Below are 26,751 nucleotides of genomic sequence, written 5' to 3'. Positions count from 1 at the left end.
TGGGCCGGATGGATATACAGCTAAATTTTATAAAACCTTTAAAGAAGAGATGGTACCAAAATTGCAAAAATTGATGAATACGATAAGAATAAAAGGAAAAATTCCAAATACTTGGAATGCTGGAAGCTCATGGAAATAAATTCGGCTGGCATGCTTATATGTATTAAGGGGGAAAAAAGATGGATGGTTTTTTTTCTCACCATTATATCAGAAATAATTTGTTAAATACATGGATAAAGTACAAGAAATATGGTGATGAAAGAAAGCCATTATGGATAGTACCAGCAGAAGTAATAAAAATAGAGAGAGGGTTGTCATATAATCAGCTACTAAAGATACAAGGTGATAAAATAGAACTGAAATCTGCTGAAGAGCTGAACAATAAGTACGATTGGTTTCAAATGCAACAAATAAAAAGCTTGATGGAAAACGATATTAAATCTGAATGAATTAGACGCGAACAAACAGAAATGGAAAAGGTTCTGCTTGGAGATAATGAAAAATTAATTTCGAAAATATATGTTATTGCTGAAATGGTCTACAGAAGAAAAAGTAGTAAAATCTCAAATGATTAAATGGGCAATTAATGTAAATAAGAAAATACAGATGGATACATGGGAATATCTTTGGAAGAACTCTATGAAAATATCAACATGTCAGAGTATTAAAGATAACTGTTTCAAGATGATGTATAGATGGTATATGACTCCTAAAAAATTGGCAAAGATGAGTAAAAAGATGTTGGATAGATGTTGGAAATGTAAAAAAAAATGAAGGTTCTTTTTATCATATGTGGTGGACATGTGAAAGAGCGAAAAAGTTCTGGCAGATGATACAACAAGAAAAATCTAAGATTTTGGGATATGACTTCAAGAAAGTAGCAGAGACTTTTCTGTTGGGGTTACAAATGGAAAAATTTCCAAAAGAAGATAGAACTTTAATTTGGTACTTGCTCTCAGCTGCTAGGACATTGTATGCGCAGTTGTGGAAGCAAGATAAAATACAAGAGAAATGGGATTGGATTGTGAAAGTTTTATCGTGGAGTGAGATGGATAAACTAACAAGAATCCTAAGAGACTATGATCTGGATGTGTTTAAAAGGGAGTGGAAGAAATTTAGATGTTACGTAGAGAAAGAATGGAATGTAAAAAGACATTGGACAATTTTTTAATAATGATTAAGTATCAGAAAAAGGTAGAATACAAATATAGATTTTTATAGTTAAGGGTACCTTTATAAGTTAACTTTAAGTATATAACTTCGGCGGGAGTCTAGTAATGGAGGGAGGGGGGGTTAGAAAATATCATATGGGTTAGCGAATGAGACGATATAAATGGATATTGTTACCATATGTTATCAAAAAAAATGTTTTAAAACCAAAACCAATGACCAAGACTAAGATAGCATCACGATTACCCTGGGTCTGCTCAGATATTTAATAAAAATGGTCTGATCACTGGGTTGATTAGTTGTCAAGACCCAACAATTTCAAGGCAGTTTAAGTCAGCAGTTTGAAGATGGCAACTCCAATTGAATCTCTTTCCACATTCTGATGCTGTTCTTGATGCAGTTCAAGACTGCCACTCTGACTGAATCTCATTCCACGCTTCAAGCATTCAAAGGTTTTCTTCCATGCAGTTCTCTGATATGTTTGAAGAGTGACATGCTGACTAAATCTCTTTCCATATTCTGAGCGTTCAAAGGGTTTCTACCCTGTATGGGTTCTCTGATGCTTGTGAAGACTGCCACTGTGACTGAATTTCTTTCCGCGCTCTGAGCACTCAAAAGGTTTTTCCTGTGTGTAGGTTTTCAGATGCTCTTGAAGATGGCTACTCCTACTGAATTTCCTTCCACACTCTAAGCATTCAATGGGTTTCTCCCCTCTGTGGGTTCCTTGGTGCACATGAAGATTGCTACTTATACTGAATTTCTTCCCACACAATGAGCATTCTTCCCAGTGTGGGTTCTCTGATGCCTGTGAAAACTGTTATTTGTACTGAATTTCTTCCCACATTCTGAGCATTCAAAAGGTTTCTCCGCTGTGTGGGATCTTTGGTGGTGTTGAAAACTGTTAGTGTAACTGAATCTCTTCCCACACACTAAGCATTCAAAGGGTTTCTCCCCAGTGTGGGTTCTTTGATGTACTTGAAAAGTTCTTCTCAAACTGAATCTCTTTCCACATTCTGAGCATTCAAAGGGTTTCTCCCCTCTGTGGGTTCCTTGGTGCACATGAAGATTGCTACGTATACTGAATCTCCTTCCACACATTGAGCATTCAAAGGGTTTCTCCCCTGTGTGGCTTCTTTGATGCTGTTGAAGATGATAATTCTGACTGAATTTCTTTTCACACAATGAGCATTCAAAGGGTTTCTCCCCAGTGTGGGTTCTCTGGTGCTTGTGAAGATTGTTTTTCATACTGAATTTCTTCCCACACCATGAACATTCAAAAGGTTTCTCACCTGTGTGGGTTCTTTGGTGCAATTGACGACTGCCACTATGAGAGAATTTCTTTCCACACACCAAGCATTCAAAAGGTTTCTCCCCTGTGTGGGTTCTTCGGTGCAGCTGAAGAGGGCGACTCTGACTAAATTTCTTTCCACATTCTGAGCATTCAAAAGGTTTCTCCCCTGTGTGGGTTCGTTGATGTGACTGAAGACTGGAACTATGTCTGAATTTCTTTCCACACACTGAGCACTGAAAAGGTTTCTCCCCTGTGTGGGTTCTTTGATGCTGCTGAAGACTGCTGCTTTGACTAAATCTCTTCCCACACACTGAGCATTCAAAAGGTTTCTCCCCTGTGTGAGTTCTTTGGTGCAACTGAAAACTGGGCCTCTGGCTGTATCTCTTTCCACACACTGAGCATTCAAAGGGTTTCTCCCCTGTGTGGGTTCTTTGGTGCTGTTGAAGAGTTCCTCTCTGTCTGAATTTCTTGCCACACTCTGAGCACTGAAAAGGTTTCTCCCCTGTGTGGGTTCTTCGATGCTCCTGCAGCCTGCAACTATGACTGAATTTCTTTCCACACTCTGAGCATTCAAAAGATTTCTCCTCTCTGTGTATTTTTTGGTATACAAGGGCCTGTGATCTATTTCTGAAGTAATATCCACACTGAATGATTTTGCTTGCCCTCATTATACTTTGCTTAGGTCTGCCTCGATTCCTGAAACATTCTTTCAAGTCTTCACTTTTATCTCTATCTGGCATTTGCTGGTGAAGTTCCTCACCCTCCTCATTCTGTTGATCATCCTCTCCTGGAATAAAGAGAGGGATCCTGTTAGCACCTGAGAGGGCTGGTAAGGTCCAAAGGCATTCATGTGATGACAGTAGGAAAGAATTGATCGCCCTTTGGCCTTGTCCAGCTTGGCCAATCTTAACCACCCCTCCATTTTTCCCTAGAATATCTTTTTTTAAAAATTCAAGAATTTTTTTTATTAAACTATATGTTAATAAACAGCAAAGTAATGGTTCAGTTACATTTAACGTGATACATTATAAAATATAAAAACAAAATTTAGATACACTCAAAAATATAAATAATGAACATACTAACAATATAAAGACAATCCTACACAGTTATTGAATAAAAAGGATACAATTCTCCAGTAGTAATCTATTATTCAATAAAAGGCAAAATCCATGTATTTCTGTGGTAGTGTAACTAAACATTTCGATTTGATTGAAAATTTAAACAACCCCCCCCCCCCCCGATTTCTCCAAGAGAACCCCCTGTGGAGATCTAATAGTGTGAATTAGACAGGTTTTTTTTTTATGAATTACCCTATATTTCAACGATCTTAAATTTGGGAGTTTTTGTAAGAAATTTCTGTTTACCAAAAAGCAATTGTTTTTGAATCTGTGATATTTCAAGTAGCTCTAATTTTTTCCGTTCAATATTAAGTTTTCTTAGCTTTTTTTGTTGCCATATGTCATCTGTTTAATGCCTTTGTTGTGGTTTGTAGTTCTGTAACTGTTTTTTTTTTCTTTTCTTATAGGATAATGTCCATGCAATGAGATGACTCCGAAGCAATTTCTTGAAAGCATCCCAAATGATTTAGTGTTTGACCTCACAATCAGAATTAAAACGAAAATATTCTTCTAGGTTAGTAATTTCTGCACAGATGGTTTCTTTGTTTAATAATAAAGTATTTAATAACCAAAATGAATATGATATATCTGTGTCATGAAAGTTAAGAGAACTAGCAACCCAGGAATGATATAGAACGTGACCCGATATCTACATCAATAAGTTTATCCAAAAGTGAAGTCAAGAACAGCAAATAGTCAATGTGAGAATAGATCATAGAATCATAGAGTTGGAAGGGACCTCCAGGGTCATCTAGTCCAACCCACTGCACAATGCAGGAAACACAAAAATACCTCCCCCTAAATTCACAGGATCTTCATTGCTGTCAGATGGCCGTCTAGCCTCTGTTTAAAAACCTCCAAGGAAGGAGAGTCCACCACCTCCCGAGGAAGCCTGTTCCACTGAGGAACCGCTCTAACGGTCAGGAAGTTCTTAGAATCATAGAATCTTAGAGTTGGAAGGAACCTCCAGGGTCATCTAGTCCAACCCTCTGCACAATGCAGGAAACTCACAAACACCTCCCCCTAAATTTACAGGATCTTCATTGCTGTCAGATGGCCATCTAGCTTCTGTTGAAAAACCTCCAAGGAAGGAGAGCCCACCACCTCCTGAGGAAGCCTGTTCCACTGAGGAACCGCTCTAAAGGTCAGGAAGTTCCTCCTAATGCTGAGCTGGAAACTCTTTTGATGTAACTTCAACCCACTGGTTCTGATCCCACCTTCTAGGACCACAGAAAACAATTCCACACTATCCTCTATATGACAGCCCTTCAAGTACTTGGTGATCCTATCACCTCTCAGCCGCCTCCTCTTCAGGCTAAACATGCCCACTATCATGAGATATCAAGAGTTGCAGAATAGTATGTGAATTCTTTAACCCCAGGATTCTTCACCCTCCAGGCAACAAACAGACCATACTGCCTGAAAATATTCTCTAAGTCAAAGTCAACTAAATTTGGTATACTGTTTCTATAAGTCTTGTCTAATTTGGGATTAACAATCATATTCATCTTGCCTCCAATTACCAGATCTCCCTGTCTGAAATTTAGAAAGTTGATTCAGAGTGTCACGAACAAAGTCCTATTGTCAAAGATTTCAGGTTTTCACGGCTGGTAACATCATTGGGGTTTGTAGAATCTTTTGGGCTCCAGTGCCGTGTTCTACTGGAGAAAGTAGGGTGGCCAGACCGTCCCGGTCTCCCGGGACATTCCCGGTTCTGGCCACCCAATCCCGGCTCCCGGGCTGCCTATACCGGGACCATTAAAGGTCCCGGTTTAGCGCAGGCGCAGGGACGCTCCCTCCCTCACTCGCCGCCTTCCCCGCCAGCGCCCGCGGCCCACCGCCTCCACCTGCTCCGGTTGCGATGCCACTGAGGATGTTCTCCGCAGCCGAGAACGAAACGTCTGGAAGAAAAACTTTCTCCAGTAGAACACGGCACTTGAGCCCAAAAGATTCTACAAACCTCAAAGTCCTATTGGTTAGTATTAGGGGCATAAATTCAGGCTATTGCAAGAGGAGAACCATCTAACAACCCTTTAAGAAATATAAACCTACCCTTGGGGTATGAAACAACCTGTTGACATTGAAATAGCAAGTTTTTTTAAAGTAAGATGGCTGTTCTTTGAGGAACCTCCCCAGAATCTCTAGTATACCTCTAGTATATATGCGAGAGCCAGTTTGGTGTAGTGGTTAAGTGCACAGACTCTTATGTGGGAGAACCGGGTTTGATCCCCCTCTCCCCGACTTGCACTTGCGTCAGCCATAGCTCTGGCAGAGGTTGTCCTTGAAAGGGCAGCTTCTAAGAGAGCTCTCTCAGCCCCACCCACCTCAGTGGGTGACTGTTATGGGGGAGGAAGATAAAGAAGCTTGTGAGCCACTCTGAGATTCAGAGTGGAGAGTGGGATATAAATCCAGTATCATCATCACCTTCTTCTCGTCTCCTCAAACACCACAGCTGAGCTTTTGCCAGAAGTAGTTTCTGAGCCTCCAGCCCCTCAGGCCTCCCTCTCTCCTAAGCCGGCAGACTGTTGTCAAATGCCTTGCCATTTTTGTTAAGTGCTGCTGCTCTGTTGCTGCTCTGCTTATATCTTTGAGACAATTATACAAATTTGTTCCAACTGGCCTAGAGTTGTTAAGGGTTACCAAGGCTGCGCCGATAGCCAAGATGCACCTATAAGGGGAAGGGAGATGTCTTGGTGTGGTCTTGGAGAGCCAGTTTGGTGCGGAGAGCCAGTTTGGTGTATTGGTTAAGTGTGCGGACCTGGGAGAACCGGGTTTGATTCCCCACTCCTCCACTTGCATGGCCTTGGGTCAGCCATAGCTCTGGCAGAAGTTATCCTTGAAAGGGCAGCTGCTGTGAGAGCCCTCTCAGCCCCACCCACCTCACAGGGTGTCTGTTGTGGGGGAGGAAGGGAAAGGAGATTGTAGGCCGCTCTGAGACTCTGTCCTTGAAAGGGCAGCTGCTGTGAGAGCCCTCTCCAGCCCCACCCACCTCACAGGGTGTCTGTTGTGGGGGAGGAAGGGAAAGGAGATTGTAGGCCGCTCTGAGACTCTGTCCTTGAAAGGGCAGCTGCTGTGAGAGTCCTTTCAACCCCACCCACCTCACAGGGTGTCTGTTGTGGGGGAGGATGGGAAAGGAGATTGTAGGCCGCTCTGAGCATCTGTCCTTGAAAGGGCAGCTGCTGTGAGAGCCCTCTCAGCCCCACCCACCTCACAGGGTGTCTGTTGTGGGGGAGGAAGGGAAAGGAGATTGTAGGCCGCTCTGAGACTCTGTCCTTGAAAGGGCAGCTGCTGTGAGAGCCCTCTCCAGCCCCACCCACCTCACAGGGTGTCTGTTGTGGGGGAGGAAGGGAAAGGAGATTGTAGGCCGCTCTGAGACTCTGTCCTTGAAAGGGCAGCTGCTGTGAGAGCCCTCTCCAGCCCCACCCACCTCACAGGGTGTCTGTTGTGGGGGAGGAAGGGAAAGGAGATTGTAGGCCGCTCTGAGACTCTGTCCTTGAAAGGGCAGCTGCTGTGAGAGTCCTTTCAACCCCACCCACCTCACAGGGTGTCTGTTGTGGGGGAGGATGGGAAAGGAGATTGTAGGCCGCTCTGAGCATCTGTCCTTGAAAGGGCAGCTGCTGTGAGAGCCCTCTCAGCCCCACCCACCTCACAGGGTGTCTGTTGTGGGGGAGGAAGGGAAAGGAGATTGTAGGCCGCTCTGTGACTCTGTCCTTGAAAGGGCAGCTGCTGTGAGAGCCCTCTCCAGCCCCACCCACCTCACAGGGTGTCTGTTGTGGGGGAGGAAGGGAAAGGAGATTGTAGGCCGCTCTGAGACTCTGTCCTTGAAAGGGCAGCTGCTGTGAGAGCCCTCTCCAGCCCCACCCACCTCACAGGGTGTCTGTTGTGGGGGAGGAAGGGAAAGGAGATTGTAGGCCGCTCTGAGACTCTGTCCTTGAAAGGGCAGCTGCTGTGAGAGCCCTCTCCAGCCCCACCCACCTCACAGGGTGTCTGTTGTGGGGGAGGAAGGGAAAGGAGATTGTAGGCCACTCTGAGCCTCTGTCCTTGAAAGGGCAGCTGCTGTGAGAGCCCTCTCAGCCCCATCCACCTCACAGGGTGTCTGTTGTGGGGGAGGAAGGGAAAGGAGATTGTAGGCCGCTCTGAGCCTCTGTCCTTGAAAGGGCAGCTGCTGTGAGAGCCCTCTCCAGCCCCACCCACCTCACAGGGTGTCTGTTGTGGGGGAGGAAGGGAAAGGAGATTGTGAGCCGCTCTGAGACTCTTCGAAGTGGAGGGTGGGATATAAATCCAATATCTTCTTCTTCTTGGGGGGAGGGATGAACGTTTCCCGCTTTTGCTTCCCGCTTGCTTTCAAAAGTATAACGGTTTAAGATAACCTATATAAGGGGGCAAGTTGCCCACCTTGCCAGTCTTCGCAAAAGCCATCATATCTGTAACCCGTTATCAACGGTCAATAAACCACCATTTACAAATCCAAATAGGCAGCCGTGTTGATCTGAAGTAGTAGAACAAAATAGGAGTTGATTGCACCTTTAAGACCAACTGAGTTTTATTCAGAACGTAAGCTTTTGTGTGCATGCACACTTCTTCAGACGAGGAATGAGGTATAGTAAGCAGAGCCACATATAGCCACAAATCTGACATCAGGAATTAAAAACCTGTGGGGGAACACTTTAACCTTCCAAAGCATTCAATGGGTGACCTCAAAGGAGCCGTTTTACTGCAAAGGAACTTCAAGAACAGAATGGAGAGAGAAACTGCTGAATTACAAATTATTATGAAACTTGGAACAAACACCTCCCCAGGACTGAACAGGGATATTGGTTTTTTTTATCTCATTACAGATGCTAAACCCACTTTCACCAAGTAGGGTGATATATCCACAGTATTCCATTGTATTTCTCTTTTAGGATAGTGTATCAGAATAATGCTTTTGTACTGACAGACTCAAATTAGGAATATTGACTGTTTATCTCATCACATATATTAAACCCATCTTCTACTATATTTTAATGTATTTTTTTCCTGCTGGCAAACTGGAATGATGTATATATTTATGTTACATGTTAAAAGGTAAGTTGGTTGGACGGGAAGGACTTCTGGGAAAGAAATGCCTTCTTTTTGACCCGGGTTTATTAGCAATAGAATAATTAACAGGCATTCTCGCATTCTGACATGTTACTGTTTCATGGTTTCCCAAGCTCATGCAACCCAGATCAAAGGTCTTCTGAATTTGTTAATGTTGCTATTGGTTTTTAACTTTGTACCACTTGGCATTCTAAACTCCACCAGCTCTATGTGGCTCTGCTTACTGTACCTCATTCCTCGTCTGCAGAAGTGTGCAGGCACATGAAAGCTGACGTTCTGAATAAAATTGTTGGTCTTAAAGGTGCAATCGACTCCTATTTTGTTCAACCATTTATAAAGTGGATCGTTTGTGCTCTTTGAACTATGGGGGGTCTTGACAACTGTATGATTCAACCAAACCAAAAATTGTTCAGAAGTGAATCAGAACTCCCCCATGGCTATTTCTTGCCTGTTCCCTTAAAATAACCATGAAAGATACTCACCCTCGGCCAACTCATCTGGGAAGCAAAGATGCTCTCGGGATCTCCCTGAGGAATTCTCCAGCCTTCCTTCGGATCCAAGGCTGTTGTCTGTCTCCACTGTACTCTCTCTTATACCTCTGGCTTCTTTTGCAAAGAAAAAGAGAAAATGATCATTCTTCTATGGGGAAGGAAATAAATTTAAAATTCTTTTGGAAGGATGGAACCACGGTCAAGATAAAACCTCACAATCCATAAGAACATAGGAGAAGCCATGTTGGATCAGGCCGATGGCCCGTTCACTCCAACACTCTGTGTCAAACAGTGGCCAAAAAAATCAGGTGCCTTCAGCAGGGCCTGGACACTAGAAGCCCTCCCACTGTTGCCCATCCAAAGTACCAAGAATACAGAGCATCACTGCCCCAGACAGAGAGTTCCATCTATACCCTGTGGCTAATAGCCACTGATGAACCTCTGCTCCAGATGTTGATCCAATCCCCTCTTGAAGCCGTCTATGCTTGTAGCTGCCACCACCTCCTGTGGCAGTGAATTCCATGTGTTAATCACCCTTTGGGTGAAGAAGGACTTCCTTTTATCCATCCTAACCCGACTGCTCAGCAGAATGGATCTATGAGGGAAAGCACCCAAGTTCCCCCAAGGGTTTATGTAATTATCAAGTGGCTTGGCTTGAATTGCAGGCATTTGTGATTTGAGCATCCCTAACACCCTCATCTTTTTCAAGCACTTTCAAGCACTTGGGGGAGGTATTTGTGAGTTTCCTGCATTGTGCAGGGGGTTGGACTAGATGGCCCTGGAGGCCCCTTCCATCTCTAGCTCTCCTTCCTTGGAGGTTTTTTAACAGAGGCTAGATGGCCATCTGACAGCAATGAGAATCCTGTGAATTTAGGGGGAGGTGTTTGTGAGTTTCCTGCATTGTGCAGGGGGTTGGACTAGATGGCCCTGGAGTCCCCTTCCAACTCTAGGATTCTATGAAATCGGGCTCTCCTTCCTTGGAGGTTTTTCAACAGAAGCTAGATGGCCATCTGACAGCAGTGAAGATCCTGTGAATTGAGGGGGAGGTGTTTGTGAGTTTCCTGCATTGTGCAGGGGGTTGGACTAGATGGCCCTGGAGGTCCCTTCGAACTCTAGGATTCTATGACTCTATGATTCTATGAAGAGGCGCCATAGTCGTCTGGAGCTTCTTGCCCTACAGTTACCACATTAACTACAGGCAAACTTCATGCCTGCTCTGTAGGAGGGGCTGCGATTTGCCAAGTTTGTCACGGGTCCGTTTGACAGCTATATTGGATTCTACAGGTATACAATGTCCGTGTTTTGTTTTTGTGCTCACACAGGGGACTTTGCCTTTCCTTGCTTTTGTTTGGAGCTTTTTGCCAACCACCCCCTTTGTGGGTTTTGACAGGTAGCTGGAAATATATATCTTCCGAATAGATATATCTCCAAGTGCGCTCTTTTTAAAATAAGTATTGGGATGTCCCCCCTACCCCCGAATGATGGATACTAAAGTTCTATTTGCTTGAATACTTTTGCATTGTGGTTTTCTACTGCAATAAAGAAGAGTTCCTTTGGAACAGTCGCTCTGTCTCTCTCAGATGCAGATGGGAGTCCTGCTCTGCTAAATAATAATAATAATAATAATAATAATAACAACAACAACTTTATTTTTATACCCCGCCCTCCCCCGCCAAAGGCGGGCTCAGGGCGGCTCACAGACATGGAATTCCATGATTCAAGTAAACAATGTAAACAGTTTTAAAAAATCAATTACAAATAAATTATTTAAAATAGATAAAATAGGTGCTAAATTACTATAAATCATAATATCCACAAGATGGCTAGGTGGCCATACGTCAGGTTAATCAGGTTCTGTCTCAAAGGCGAGCTGGAAAAGAAATGTTTTGCAAGCCCTGCGGAACTGATTCAGGTCCCGCAGGGCTCGCACCATCTCTGGAAGGTGGTTCCACCAACGAGGGGCCATTACCGAGAAGGCTTGCTCCCTAGTAGCCTTCAACCTAGCTTCTCTTGGCCCGGGGATTGTTAAAAGGTTCTGAGAGCTAGATCTCAGTGCTCTCTGGGGAACATATGGGGAGAGGCGGTCCCTTAGGTAGGCAGGTCCCCGGCCATATAGGGCTTTAAAGGTAATAACCAGCACCTTATAGCGAACACGGTACACAACCGGCAGCCAATGCAGATCCCGCAGCCCAGGCCGCACATGTTCCCACTGTGGTAGTCCCTCTAGCAGCCTGGCCGCCGCGTTCTGGACTACCTGAAGTTTCCGTGTTCGATATAAGGGCAGCCCCATGTAGAGGGCATTGCAGTAGTCTAGTCTCGAAGTGACTCGAATTCCCCTCAGAGTCACAAAACTGGCCTCAGTTGCCTCTGGGCAAGTACAGCCACGTGAACAAATGAAGCTGCCTTATACTGAATACCCTTGGTCCCTTTAAGTCAGTCTTGTCTACACTGACCCCCAGCTGGTCTCCAGGGTCTCAGGCAGACGTCTTTCAGATCACCTCCTACCTAATCTGTTTCATTGGAGATGCTGGGGAAGACGGGGAAGGAGAAGGCGAAAGAAGACGACAACTGCAGATTTATACCCCATCCTTCTCTCTGAATCAGAGACTCAGAGTGCCTTACAATCTCCTATATCTCCCCCCCCCCCCCCAGAATAGACTCCCTGGGAGCTGGGTGGGGCTGAGAGAGCTCTCCCAGAAGCTGCCCTTTCCAGGACAACTTCTGCAAGAGCTCTGGCTGACCCAAGGCCATTCCAGCAGCTGCAAGTGAAGAAGACTGCAGATTTATACTCTGTCCTTCTCTCTGAATCAGAGACTCAGAGCGGCTTACAATCTCCTATATCTTCTCCCCCGACAACAGACACCCTGGGAGGTGGGTGGAGCTGAGGGAGCTCTCCCAGAAGCTGCTCTTTCCAGGACAACTCCTGCAAGAGCTACGGCTGACCCAAGGCCATTCCAGCAGCTGCAAGTGAAGAAGACTGCAGATTTATACCCCGTCCTTCTCTCTGAATTAGAGACTCAGAGCGGCTTACAATCTCCTATATCTTCTCCCCCAACAACAGACACCCTGTGAGGTGGGTGGGGCTGAGAGAGCTCTCACAGCAGCTGCCCTTTCAAGGCTTACAATCTCCTATAATATCTTCTCCCCCCACAACAGACACCCTGTGAGGTGGGTGGGGCTGAGAGAGCTTTCCCAGAAGCTGCCCTTTCAAGGACAACCTCTGCCAGAGCTATGGCTGGTCCAAGGCCATGCCAGCAGGTGCAAGTGGAGGAGTGGGGCATCAAACCTGGTTCTTCCAGATAAGTGTCCACATACTTAACCACTACAGCAAACTGAGGACTTTCTAAACCAAACTGGAAACTTTCTGCATTCCAAGCAGATGTTCCCCCAGTGAGCCACAGCCCCTCCCCAAGTAGAAGGACAGGCCTCAAAACAGTGTATTGTTATTCAATATTTGGATTAATGCCTCATCACAATGGAAGCAATTCACACCTCTGACACCTAGGAAAGATCCTTACCCAGAAAGGCCACATTCTCATAATTCTCCAGCATGACTTCCCTGTACAGAGCTCTTTGTCCCGGATCCAGCAGGGCCCATTCTGTTTCAGTGAAAGAGACGGACACCTCCTCAAAGGAAAAGGGACCCTGAAAGAAAAAGAAGATTCCCTCATCAGAGGCAGAGATTGCACATTGGAAGGGAGCAGTCCGGGAAGGTACAAGATAAAAGGCTTGGGAAGGAAAAAGGGGACAGGGTTCAGAGAATCTCCTGCCCAGACACCTTGTAGAAACTGCAGGCACAAAAGCCCCCCTGGGAAAAGAGGAAGGACCCAGGCTGTCCTTATCTGTCCTACCTGGACTGGGGGTGCAGCAGCCGTTTCCACATCTCTGAAAAGACAGCGTCTCAGCACCATCTCTTCACTGCCTGTTAGTGAGACAAAGGAGGAAGGAAGACTGTTTGCTTGTCCGCTCCCTGCTTCACAGGGGTGCAAAACCTCGCCCTGCGTACACTCAGCAAAGTTTCTACTAAATTCTAAGAGAGGCAGAAGAAAAGCAGCGGGTCCCCGCGAGCCTCAGGGATTAGAAACGCTGCCGACTTGTTTCAGATTTCTGTATGACCTGTGTCTGGTCTGGGGAGAGGGAAAGAGGGGGATGGGGTGGAAACGATGTCGCGAGACATGTCACTGTCACACTCGGCCCAGACTTGAGCACAACTGGGGACTCAAGGGTCATACGAAGGAGTTTTTGGGGTGTCTTGAGTTCCTCTTCTGGAAGGAAGGCAGAATATAAATATCTAAATCAGGGGTGTCAAATTCATTTTTTATGAGGGCCATGTTTTGGGCCAGGCCATGTCAGGCCGGGCCATGTGTGTTCCTATTTAAGATTAGGCAGCAGTAGGGTTCCCAAATCCCCCGCTAGGCCTGGAGACTCCAGATTTGGAGCCTCCTCCCCCCGCTGGCCATAAAAGGGAAAGCGGGGGGAGGGGAGGGAGGAGAATGGCAGCCAGAGCTCTTCCGTTTTCTCAGGCTGCTTCCCGCCCCCAGTCAGCTGGCCGGTGAAGGGAGGGGAGCCCAGCCACGCCCCCAAAGGACCATGTGCCTTTGCACCTCCGGAGGTGAGTGAGTTCTGTCCCCTGCATCAGATTTCCCAGAAACGGGGGGGGGGGGAGGGGGAGGGGGGGAGAGGGAAACGTCTTCTCATAGGGTATAATGGGGAATTGATCTGGAGGTTTCGGGGGCTCTGGGGGAGCTGTTTTTTGAGGTAGAGGCACCAAATTTTCAATATAGTATCTAGTGCCTCTCCCCAAAGTATCCCCCAAATTTCAAAACGATTGGACCAGGGGGTCCAATTCTATGAGCCCCAAAAGAAGGTGCCCTTATCCTTCATTATTTCCTATGGAAGGAAGACATTTAAAAAGGTGTGCTGTCCCTTAAAATGTGATGGCCAGAACTCTCTTGGAGTTCAGTTATGCTTGTCACACTCTTGTTCCTGGCTCCGCCCCAATGTCTCCTGGTCCACCCCCAAAGTCTCCTGGCTCCACCCCCAAAGTCCCCAGATATTTCTTGAATTGGACTTGGCAACCCTAGGCAGCAGAGATATAAACTTTATAAAGGACACAGACAAAGAACAATTAATGGTTTAAACATGTTTAAAATATTAGCACTCAGTCTTAAAGGTGCTTTCTTTCTATCTCTCCCATGGGGATCCAGGGAACTGTGCAAAGGAAGCTCTGGCTCTTTCCTTCTTTCCCCAGGGGACCAGGAGGGGGGAGGAGTCTCAGCCAATAGAAGGAACAGAGGCTTGGCTCAGTAGTTCTGCTGTGTGGCTGACAGGGCCTGGCAAAGCAAGCTCTTCCTCCCCAAGGGAGGAGCCTCAGCCAATGGAGAAAATAGAGGTTTTGCTCTGTAGCTCCTGTGCGATTGAGCAAGCCTTGCAAAGCAAGCTGTTATGGAGAAGGAAGCAAGAGGGAGGGAGAAGGAAGCAGATGACAGCCAGTTGCTCGGGGGCCTGATAGGAGCCCTTTGCGGGCCTGATTCTGCCCTCAGGCCACATGTTTGACACCCCTGATCTAAATTAATGGGAGGAAGTACCCTCCATGAATGTGCCTAATCTCCTTTTATAGGCATCACCGTCAGAGGACATTGGGTGCTGGAAATTAATTCTGCATTGTGTGAAGAAGTGTTTCATTTTTTTTCCTGACCTGAACTCTCTACCCATCAAATTCAAAGCGTGCCTCAAACACATCTAGGCATGACGAGGCCTTACCATAGGAGAGGGCATCTTGGGCACAATCCTGCCCTTGCCCCAAGGAATCTCCTTCCGCCTTATGGAACATAGTTTCTTTCTTCACCAATGGTGGCTGCATCTGAAACAGCAGTGAGAGAGAAAGGGAAGAGATGGAACGGAAACGAGACCACGGAATGGATCCTGCACCCTCCCAGCAGCAGACGTAGCGAGTCATCTGGAGAGGCTCTTTAGCTTGGAGAAACATCAACTGAGGGGTGACATGATGAAGTTTACAAGATTATGCATGGGATGGAGAAGGTAGAGAAAGAAGTCTTTTTCTCCCTTTCTCTCAATACAAGAACTCGTGGGCATTCAATGAAATTGCCGAGCAGTCAGGTTAGAACAGATAAAAGGAAGTCCTTCTTCACCCAAAAGGTGATTAACACACAGAACTCACTGCCACATGAGGTGGTGGCAGCTACAAGCATAGACAGCTTTAAGAGGGGATTGGATCAACATATGGAGCAGAGGTCCACCAGTGGCTATTCCACCAGTGGAACTCTTCTTCTCGGGCAAGCAATGCTCTGTATTCTTGGTGCTTGAGGGTGGCAACAGTGGGAGGGCTTCTATGCCCTGGCCACACTGATGGACCTCCTGATGGCACCTGTTTTTTTTGGCCACTGTGTGACACAGAATGTTGGACTGGATGGGCCATTGGCCTGATCCAACAGGGCTTCTCTTATGTTCTTAAGAAATCCTCTAGAATAGGCTGCCTAAGGAGGACATGTAATCTCTCTTTTGAAATGATGTCTGACAGGGAACCTTTAGGATAAGGCCAGATATCGTTGCTTGAATTGGACCTTATTGGTGGAAATCCCCCTCACCTGTTCTGCCTGCCTCTTCTCCTCTGCCTGACTCAGGAGGAAGCCTTCGGCCAGGGCCACCGCCTGGGAACTGGTCTCCGGCCCACATCCTCTGACCCAGCACTGCATTTCCTGGGGCAGGAGAGTCAGGAACTGCTCCAGGATCACCAGGTCCAGGATCTGCTTCTTGGTGTGCCTCTCCGGCTTCAGCCACTGGTTGCAAAGTCCATGGAGCTGACTGCAAACTTCTCGGGGCCCATCGGCCTCATGGTAGCGGAACTGCCGGAAGCATCCACAATGGACATCTGAGAATGCAGTGGGCTGATCATAGATATCTGGCACAGTTCTTTCCCAGAATTCAACGCCACTCCTGGCAAAGATGGGATAGATGCCCTTCCTTGCAGTCTTGCCAGTTCCAGGACCTTCTGGGTTCTGCTTCTCCATTTCTTTCCCCTCCAAATCTGTAGGTTTACCTTGGGTCACTTGGCTATGGAGAGAGGCTTCTCTCTACGGGGAAGGAGAAGCACAAAAAGTCATACTGAGAGAATGGAGATACGCCACTGAACCTCACCAACCTTTGTATGCTCAGGACACACACATGAGAATTACCCTGGTGGATCAGAACAAAAGTGCTCCTTGTGGTTTGTAGACCTGGCCGAATACCATTCTGCTATATTACAAACCAAGCCTTTTTAGATATGGCTCCATGGTTCTTTGGAAAAGCTTAGCGTCTCTGTTTGGTTGTTTAAGGATGTTAACAGGTTTTATTTTTGACTTTTAAAGCCTTACATGGCCTGGGACCGACGTATCTACGTGGCCGCCTCTCCCCATATGTGCCCCGGAGATCACTACGCTCCAGCACACAACATCTGCTGACCACCCCTGGCCCGAAGGGCATCCATCTTGCCTCAACCAGGGCCAAGGTCTTCTCAGTCTTGGCCCCAGCCTGGTGGAATCAGCTCCCTCTACAGATCTGGGCCCTCACCGAATTGTTATCTTTTCGCAGGGCCTGTAAAACGGAGCTATTCCACCAGGCGTTTGGTTGAGGCAGTGGGTGTCCTGACTGGCCTTATGTGGCGATCCATCTCTGCGGTAGCATAAACTTTATTTTATTCACTCTCTTCGGTTCATATAATACGTGCTCGACTGAGCCGCCATTTATAATTTGTTATGATCTGCCAAACTGCCACATCGCTCTGGTTGTTATACTATTTTTATAATGTCATGATCCGCCCTGAGCCCATCCTTGGGAAAAGGCGGACAATAATTGCCTCAAATAAATAACAAGGACAATAAGGACCGGTGACCCCTTTACCATTGTACACATCTCTTTAACAGGCCTGAAGTTGTAGGCAACACGGATAAAAGGTTAAACGGATAAAAGGAAGTACTTCTTCACCCAAAGGGTGATTAACATGTGGAATTCACTGCCACAGGAGGTGGTGGCGTCCACAAGCATAGCCACCTTCAAGAAGGGGTTAGATAAAAATATGGAGCAGAGGTCCATCAGTGGCTATTAGCCACAGTGTGTGTGTGTGTGTATATATATATATATATATATATATATATATATTTGGCCGCTGTGTGACACAGAATGTTGGACTGGATGGGCCATTGGCCTGATCTAACATGGCTTCTCTTATGTTCTTAACAGTTCTGTCTGAGCACTTAGCTGAGGAGAAGGGGGCAGGAATATATCTGTGTGAAGAACAAGCAGCTGAGATCAGGAGAGACCAACACTGTTGTGGGGGGGAGGGGGGTGGCACAGAGGGAACACAATTTGCGGATGAGGACATGTGGATGATTCAGTAACCCATTTTTGTGGGAGCAGCCCCAGAGCAGCTAGATTTGAGTCCTCAGAGACCAACCAGGCCTCAAATGGAGCTGTTATACTGAAAACCAACATGGCTACCCATGGAAACAGTCTATCAGCAGTTCGGTCAACGGAAGTCCACTCTTCGTGCAACTGATTTTCGAAAAGCAATCCTGGTGCGTCTTCCAATGGCAGACAATATGTTTGTCCCAACGACTTTTTAAAAACTTTAAAACATTTGCCACTGCTGAAGACCGACATGGCTTGGGGAAAAAAGACCAAACATGTGGGATTTAAGAAGAACAACACATTTGGATTGCCTGTGCAAACATGTTTCTGTCATAGAAGCTATGGACTAATCATAATGGTTGGCTGGAAATCAAGTCCAGTGGTATGGACATCATCTTGGCTGTACAGCTGGTCAAAAGACTTAGATTCCCACAGAAAGGAGTCTCCCAAGCAGTGTTCCCTCTAGGCTGAGTTAGTGTGAGCTAGCTCACAGTTTTTTAGCCTCCAGCTAACACATTTTTTGCCCTAGCTCAGGAAAAATGGCCTCAGAGCAAACTAATTTATGCAATAGCTCGCAACTTTAATGCCAGTAGTTCACAAAGTAGAATTTTTGCTCACAGGACTCCATAGCTTAGAGGAAATATCGCTCCCAAGCTATCTATAAATTGAGTGTTAGTGACATCCCGCTTTTGAGAAGGAATCCAGAGGGAATCCAGCAAGCAGGTGGATTCCTGCAGCTTGGCCATGCTGCTAAGTCCACGAAAAAGGGTTCAGTTTGACCGTGACCCTCTGTCACGTTCTCAGGGTGCAGGCAGGAAGGAGTTCAAAGGCAGTTCAAGGTCAAAGTCCAGGAAGTCAAGCAGGAGCCAAGTCACCAATGCAGAATCACAAACCAGAATCAGAAGTCAATTGTCCAAAAGCCACAAGGTCAGGGTGCCAAGAAAATCAAGCAGGTCAGGACCAGGAAGGAGCGTGGATACAAGCCAGAGAACAGACTTGTTGCTTGCACAAGGTTACCAGGTTTTGGGTGGGAACTGTATGGGAGTGTCAATCAGCCTGCTCCCTGGGTGGCAGTGACTCTGCTAGAACTCAGGGCTGAGAGAGCTGAAGCATCGGTGTGCCTCATGTCTTCGCTCTGAAAGGTCTTTCCGGAGCCTGCTTCGAACTCTTGAGATGGGAGGAGGAGAGCTTGGAGGAGATTGATCGTCAGCAGCTGACACTGGTGCCTGGAGAGTGATTGACGGGCCAGCTGCTGTTTGTTCAGCTGAGGAACTGGCTGGCAACTCTTCCAGGTCTGTTAACCCTTCCAGCTCCTCCTCGTCAGGGCTCATGACACCTTCTGCCTCTGACATCTCCTGCAACCCAACCTGTGCCCATGCAGAAGGGGAACTCCTAAAGCCAGAGCTTTTCTTCTTTAAAGGGGGCCAGTACTCTTACACAAAATTCACTTCTCACAACCTGGCAGAATGTCCCCCCTTGCCCCCTCTAAAAAATTCTGGCACACAGAACATGTGAATTCTGGGACACATGAAACACTGCGAAGAAGAAGACCGCAGATTTATACCCTGCGCTTCTCTCTGAATCAAAGTCTCAGAGCAACTTACAATCTCCTTTTTCTCCTTCCCCCACAACAGACCCCCTGTGAGATGGGTGGGGCTGAGAGAGCTCTCACAGCAGCTGCCCTTTCAAGGACAACTTTTGTGAGAGCTATGGCTAACCCAAGGCCATTCCAGCAGCTGCAAGTGGAGGAGTGGGGAATCGAACCCGGTTCTCCCAGGCAAGAGTCCACGCACTTAACCACTACACCAAACTGGCCTAAAACTGTCTGCAAGTATAAACAATGATGCAAGGCGTGCCCTTCCTTAGACTCCCCCCCCCCAAAAAAAAAAAAAACTATTCATCTGACTATTCGCAGCTTCTGAGGTAAAAGAAAGCTGTCAAATCTCCAGGAATTTCCCAAGCAAAAGATGGCAACCTCACTCGATAGGGAAGAATCCCAACAGTTTCCAGGTCATGATAGGGAGCAGTGTTCACTAGAATGCTGCTCTGAGAAACAGGAAAACACGTTTTCAGTGCAGTCCTACAGCTATTTTCCTGGGAGTAACTGCATGGAATAGGCCCAAGGAGGGTTTGGATTAGGCCTGCTTCAGATGGCTTGGTGTGACGGCAACTGAAGAAGGGGTTAAAACAGGGAGCCAGGAAACAAGGAGGACTGTGAGGCAGAAATAATTGAGCCACAGAGCTTCTGCACCCTGGTCATGGAAGGAGACTCCTGAGAGACTGTTTCTCCACAAACCCCATTAGGAATAGTATGTTCCAGGTCAACTGTTTACACATCTGCTGTGCAAAAGATACTATTTCACAAAAACTCTTACTGCCCATTTGGCCAAAAAACATCGGTAATAAAGGATCAGGCTCCATTCTCACTCAGTGTACCAAAGTGCACAGGCTTTGGGCTTTTTAGTTTGGAGAAATGACGACTGAGGGGATCGAATGTTATTTACAACATTGTGCGTGGGATAGAGAAGGTAGAGAAAGAAGTCCTTTTTCCCCTTTCTCACAAGACAAGAACTCGTGGGCACTCAGTGAAATTGCTGAGCAGTCGGGTTAGAACGGACAAAAGGAAGTACTTCTTCACACAAAGGGTGATGAACACGTGGAATTCACTGCCACAGGAGGTGGTGGTGGCTACAAGCATAGGCAGCTTCAAGACGGGATTGGATAAACATACGGAGCAGAGGTCCATCAGTGGCTATTGGCCACAGGGTATTGTTGGAACTCTGTCTGGGGCAGTAATGCTCTGTATTCTTGGTGCTTGGACAGGGGGCACAGTGGGAGGGCTTCTAGTGTCCTGGCCCCACTGATGGACCTCTTGATGGCACCTGGTTTTTTTCGGCCGCTGTGTGAGTGTTGGACTGGATGGGCCATCAGCCTGATCCAACATGGCTTCTCTTATGTTCTTTTTTTTACAAATGTAAACATACATAGCCATCTAGAATCAACATCCCACCCCTCTCAGGACACTGGGGTTCGCACTTGGTCCTTCAGGACATAGAATCATAGAGTTTGAAGGGACCTCCAGGGTCATCTAATCCAACCCTCTGCACAAGACATGGGGACAATCCTAGCAGGTTTATCCTAGCAATACATTTTCCTGAGGTAAACCCCACTTTCTCTTATGCTACAAGAAATCCGCCGCAGCCCTGAAGGTGCCGTAAGTTTTCTTTTGGATTTGGGTGGGGTGGCCACACCCCTCAGAAAGAGGAACAAAACACAATCTTCGGCTGAAGCTGCTCTGAGAGGACTGTGACTAAAAATATCTGGGTAACCAGAGGACTCGGAATCAATACTCCCTCTAAACTGTGGGATTTTGCGGGGAAAAATTCTACTTCGTGAGCTACCGGCATTAAACTTGTGAGCTACTGCATAAATTAGTTTGCTTTTGGGGGCATTTTTCCTTAGCTAAGACAAGAATGTCTGAGCCTGAGGCTAAAAAACCATGAGCTAGCTCACACTAACTCAGCTTAGAGGGAACACTGCTCAGAATCCATACCAATGTGGGGCCCAAGCTCAGAGATCAACTCACATACATCATCTCAGCATGGATTTTGATGAGGAACATTTGTGCCACATTTCAACCAGGCCTTCTGATCCTCCCACACGTTGTGTTTTTTGTGTTGACGGAGTTATCATTTGCTGCTAAAGCTTTCCCCACACTTGCTTACCTTCTCTGCCAGACGGGCTCCTTTATGTGATGGCTGACGGGCATTCTGACTGGCACATTTGCCACCATCAGAAGTACATTGCCGCCTCTTCTGGTGTATGAGGAAATCAGAATAACAAGGATACCTTCTCCCACATTGCGAGCACTTATATATTTGCTCTCCTATATGAGTCCTCTCATGCGCCATAAAGGCCGACGTCTCTTGAAATGTTTGCCCACAATAAGCACAAATGTATGCTTTCCCTGCCATTTGTGGGCTCTTGACTAAAGTCAATGCTCTGGCGGAAGCCGTTTTCACAGTCTTGGTCCCTTTGTGTCCTTTTACGCCTCAAGAATCTCTCGCCCAACTCTAAACATCTAGCATTTAACTCCCAAACCGAGGCCTAGTTGGGGGGTTTTATTCACAAAAACATTCCAATGACTTTCTGTCCCCCAAAATAAACCCCTTCAGATCCTTCTAGCGGTCGATCACCAATGGCCACGTGCTCAGCTCTCTTCTGCAAACAATCCTCCTCGCATTTTGTTACATTCTGGAACAAAATTAGGACATCATGAGCAACACGCCCCACAGCAGTGATTACCCCTCATCTCTCATTCAGTATTAAACCAGCATGTGTTGCAGTGGCTAAGATCCTAAGACCATGACTAGGGATAATAATAATAATAATAATAAATTTTATTTATATCACGCCCTCCCCGCCTAGGCAGGCTCAGGGCGGCTAACAACAGGTTCAATAAAATTATACAATATATAGTAAGTTTAAAAGCAGCATTTAAGTTATACAATAATTTAAAACAACAATATCTAAAACCATTCCAATTATCTACTGGAGCATCTCGATGCACACTTATTCCCACCTTAAGCATGTGGATTTCTGTTTCTGTAGACTGGAATATAGCTACATCGTTAGCAATAGAGCAGTTCCTCAGTGGAACAGGCTTCCACGGGAGGTGGTGGGCTTTCCTTCCTTGGAGGTTTCTAAACAGAGGCTAGATGGCCACCTGACAGCAATGAGGATCCTGTGAATTTAGGGGGGAGGTGTTTGTGAGTTTCCTGCATTGTGCAGGGGGTTAGACTAGATGACCCTGGAGGTCCCTTCCAACTCTAGGATTCTATGAAATTGGGCTCTCCTTCCTTGGAGGTTTTTAAGGAGAGGCTAAATGGCCATCTGACAGCAATGAGGATCCTGTGAATTTAGGTGGGAGGTTTTTGTGAGTTTCCTGCATTGTGCAGGGGGTTGGACTAGATGACCCTGGAGGTCCCTTCCAACTCTAGGATTCTATGAAATTGGGCTCTCCTTCCTTGGAGGTTTTTAAGCAGAGGCTAGATGACCATCTGACAGCAATGAGGATCCTATGAATTTAGGTGGGAGGTGTTTGTGAGTTTCCTGCATTGTGCAGGAGGTTGGACTAGATGACCCTGGAGGTCTCTTCCAACTCTAGGATTCTATGAAATTGGGCTCTCCTTCCTTGGAGGTTTTTAAGCAGAGGCTAGATGACCATCTGACAGCAATGAGGATCCTATGAATTTAGGCGGGAGGTGTTTGTGAGTTTCCTGCGTTGCTCAGGGTGTTGGACTAGATGACCCTAGAAGTCCCTTCCAACTCTAGGATTCTATGAAATTGGGCTCTCCTTCCTTGGAGGTTTTTCAACAGAGGCTAGATGGCCATCTGACAGCAATGAAGATCCTGTGAATTTAGGGGGAGGCATTTGTGGGTTTCGTGCAGGGGGTTGGACTAGATGAACCTGGAGGTCCCTTCCAACTCTAGGATTCTGTGATGGTAGAGAGATGATAGAAGATAGAGATGATAGATGGGGACTGGAGAACTTTCCTAATTACAATTCATCTCCAGGCTCCAGAGGTCAGAAAATGGCTGCTTTAGAGGGAGGTCTCTAAGGCATTATATCTCACTAGGGACCTCCCTTGCCTTAGAAATTTTCCAACTCAGAGTTACTCATCTCCATCCTGCCCATCTTCCAAGACTTCCACCTGGGGTCCTTCCCCCTTCTCTCCACCAACCAACCACCCTGCAAGGTGGACCAGTCACCGAGGGAAGGCTTGGCCCAAGGTGAGTGAAGTTCGAACTCAGACCTTCCTCCAAGCAGTTGTCAAACCTTAGCTATTACCCGCCCCCCCCACCCCAGTCTTCCTCAGAGCTCTTCTGAAGACCTCCTCTCTCTGTAGGGTTGCCAATTCCAGTTTGGGAAACTCCTGGAGATATGGGGGTGTGAAAGCGGGTTTTGGGGAAGGTGTCAAGAAAGCTGTCAAGAGTCAGTTTGGTGTAGTGGTTAAGTGCGTGGATCTGGGAGAACCGGGTTTGATTCCCCACTCCTCCACCTGCAGCTGCTGGTATGGCCTTGGGTCAGCCATAGCTCTTGCAGAGCTGTCCTTGAAAGGAGAGCTCTCTCAGCCCCACCTACCTCACAGGATGTCTGTTGTGGGGGAAGAAGATAGAGATTGTGAGCCGCTCTGAGATTCAGAGTGAAGGGCGGGAGACAAATCCAATATCTTCTTCTAATTATGCTGCAGAGTCCGCCTTCTGAAGTCATCCCTTTTTTCTATGGGGGAGATCCATTACTATTCAAGATCTCCCGGCCCTTCCTAGAAGTTCCTGGGGCTCTTTAGCTTGGAGAAACATTGACTGAGGGGTGACATGATCGAGGTTTACAAGAGTATGCATGGGATAGAGAAGGTAGAGAAAGAAGAACTTTTCTCCCTTCCCCACAATACGAAAACTCATGGCCATCCAATTAAATTGCTGAGCAGTCAGGTTAAAACGGATAAAAGGAAATCCTTCTTCACCCAAAGGGTGATTAACACGTGGAATTCACTGCCAGCATAGCCAGCTTCAAGAGGAGACTGGATAAACATATGGAGCAGAGGTCCATCAGTGGCTATTAGCCACAGCGTATTGTTGGAACTCTCTGAGGCAAGTGATGCTCTGTATTCTGGGTGCTTGCAGGGCCCACAGTGGGAGGGCTTCTAGTCTCCTGGCCCCATTGGTGGACCTCCTGATGGCACCGGGGGTTTTTGGCCACTGTGTGACACAGAGTGTTGGACTGGATGGGCCATTGGCCTGATCCAACAGGGCTTCTCTTATGTTCTTATGTGACACAGAGTGTTGGACTGGATGGGCCACTGGCCTGATCCAACAGGGCTTCTCTTATGTTCTTAAGTTGCCAATCCCATCCCAATCGAGGCACAAAGCAGGGGAAAGGAAAGGAAAGGTCCCTTGTGCAAGCACAAGTCGTTTCCGACTTCTGGGGTGACAGCTGCTTTCGCAACATCTTCACGGCACACTTTTTACGGGGTGGCTTGCCCTTGCCTTCCCCAGTCCTCCACACTTTCCCCCCAGCAAGTTGGGGACTCCTCTGACCGACCTCGGAAGGACGGAAGGCTGAGTCAACCACGAGCCGGCTACCTGAAAACCCAGCTTCCGCCGGGGCTCGAACTCAGGTCGTGAGCAGAGCTTAGGACTGCAGCACTGCAGCTCTGCGCCACGGGGCTCTTCAATTCCCCCCACCCTACCCCCTTTGCCCTTCCCAGCCCCTCTCCCTCCCGGCTCTCCAGCCGAGCTCCTGCAAGGGGCGCAACCCTAGCGATGCCCCAATGCAAGCCCCAGCAAAAGGAGGCCAGACCCAAATCCCTCCCCCCCCCCCCCCAACTATACTGGGCTTCATTTGCAAGCAACTTGCTTGGCCCCCCCGTCCCAGCAAAGAAGGTGGGATCTGAAGACCCCCCACCCCCACCCCATCCTTACTTGCGGGAGGCCGGTCGGCAAAGCTCAGACGACAAGGAGGGACAGGCAATGACGACAGCCAAAGAAAGAGACACACACCCCCAGATGCATCTGCAGGGGGGGGGCACGTGTACACGAAGAGCAATGCCATTGGCTACACTCCCCGACACGTGATTCATTGGGGCGAGACTTCCGTCCAAAGGTAGTGGTGTGGGGAGAGAGAGTCTGGTTTATGGGGAGGAGGACTCAATAGAAGCCTGCAGTGTCCTGGAGGGAAATGGGAGGGGGGGGGGGGGATAGCGGGATCTTGTGGCTATTGTGTGCTTTAGACTATTGAGAGGCTGATTTTGACCGCTTCTATAGGCTCATTTCTTGCTTTGCCACCCCCACCCCCCTTCTAGCATTTTGCAAACCCTGCACAACTGTGTTTTTGGGGGGGGGGGGCGTTGGGCTGGAGAAACAGCAGAACACAAAAAATCCGGCACTGCCTTGAAGACTAAGGGTGCATTCACATTACATTGAGAGCCAGTTTGGTGCTGGCTGGACTCTTGTCTGGGAGAACCAGGTTTGATTCCCCACTCCTCCATTAGCACCTGCTGGAATGGCCTTGGGTTAGCCATTAGCTCTGGCAGAAGTTGTGCTTGAACAAAGCAGGAGTCAAGTTTCACCTTTACGACCAACCCATTTTTAGTTAGAGCGTAAGCTTTTGTGTGCTCTTAAGCACACTTCACCAGACGAGGAATCCAGCACCGTGAGCAAAGCCATACATAGCTGAGCAGAGCCATACAGAGCTGGTAGGCAGTGGCCCAGAATGCGACATGGGACCGATTTAAGAACCAATGGCAGTGAAGTCAAATTATGTGGTAGGCAGCGGTTTAGAATGTAAAATGGTTCAATGACAGAACAGTCAGATTAACAAATTGAGCAAACCTTTGATCTGAGTAGCAAGAGGTTGTCCTTGAAAGGGCAGCTGCTGTGAGACCCCTCTCAGCCCCACCCACCTCACAGCGTGTCTGTTGAGGTGGGAGAAGATATAGGAGACCATAAGCCCCTCTGAGTCTCTGATTCAGAGGGAAGGGTGGGGTATATATCTGCAATTCTTCTTCTACACTCAATAATGCATTTTGCAACTGGATTTTTTGCTATTCTTCCACAAGAAAAATCCAATTGCAAAACACTGTTTAATGCGCCCTAACAAAGTTTGATTCTGGGTATAAGATGAAGAAATGTGCATGCACATAGATCCAAGTGGACTATTATCTGGGAGCACCAGGTTTGATTCCCCACTTCTCCACTTGCAGCTGCTGGAATGGCCTTGGGTCAGCCATAGCTCTGGCAGAGATTGTCCTTGAAAGGGCAGCTGCTGGGAGAGCCCTCTCAGCCCCACCCACCTCACAGGGTGTCTGTTGTGGGGGAGGAAGGGAAAGGAGATTGTAGGCTGCTCTGAGCCTCTGTCCTTGAAAGGGCAGCTGCTGTGAGAGCCCTCTCAGCCCCACCCACCTCACAGGGTGTCTGTTGTGGGGGAGGAAGGGAAAGGAGATTGTAGGCCACTCTGAGCCTCTGTCCTTGAAAGGGCAGCTGCTGTGAGAGCCCTCTCAGCCCCATCCACCTCACAGGGTGCCTGTTGTGGGGGAGGAAGGGAAAGGAGATTGTAGGCCGCTCTGAGCCTCTGTCCTTGAAAGGGCAGCTGCTGTGAGAGCGCTCTCAGCCCCACCCACCTCAC

The 26,751-nt window shown here is 47.3% G+C and overlaps 1 protein-coding gene across 1 annotated transcript in view; it reads right to left on the bottom strand.

Annotated features, from left to right (window-relative positions):
* Positions 1-25,109, bottom strand: part of LOC132571043 (zinc finger protein 665-like) — a 41,471-nt gene extending 16,362 nt beyond the window's left edge. The window contains exons 1-7 of the mRNA XM_060237674.1: positions 25,050-25,109; positions 21,290-21,818; positions 15,764-16,249; positions 14,919-15,018; positions 13,007-13,077; positions 12,674-12,800; positions 9,147-9,269 (exon numbers count right to left, since the gene is read on the bottom strand). Coding sequence (XP_060093657.1) covers positions 9,147-9,269; positions 12,674-12,800; positions 13,007-13,077; positions 14,919-15,018; positions 15,764-16,249; positions 21,290-21,538 — 1,156 coding nt within the window. The 5' untranslated portion in view covers positions 21,539-21,818; positions 25,050-25,109. The remainder of the gene's footprint in view (positions 1-9,146; positions 9,270-12,673; positions 12,801-13,006; positions 13,078-14,918; positions 15,019-15,763; positions 16,250-21,289; positions 21,819-25,049) is intronic.
* Positions 25,110-26,751: the final 1,642 nt, after the last annotated feature.

Source organism: Heteronotia binoei, chromosome 5, assembly GCF_032191835.1.
Source record: "Heteronotia binoei isolate CCM8104 ecotype False Entrance Well chromosome 5, APGP_CSIRO_Hbin_v1, whole genome shotgun sequence".
NCBI lineage: Eukaryota > Metazoa > Chordata > Lepidosauria > Squamata > Gekkonidae > Heteronotia > Heteronotia binoei.
Note: the sequence above shows the minus strand (reverse complement) of the source record. Positions and strands in the feature narration are given on the sequence as shown.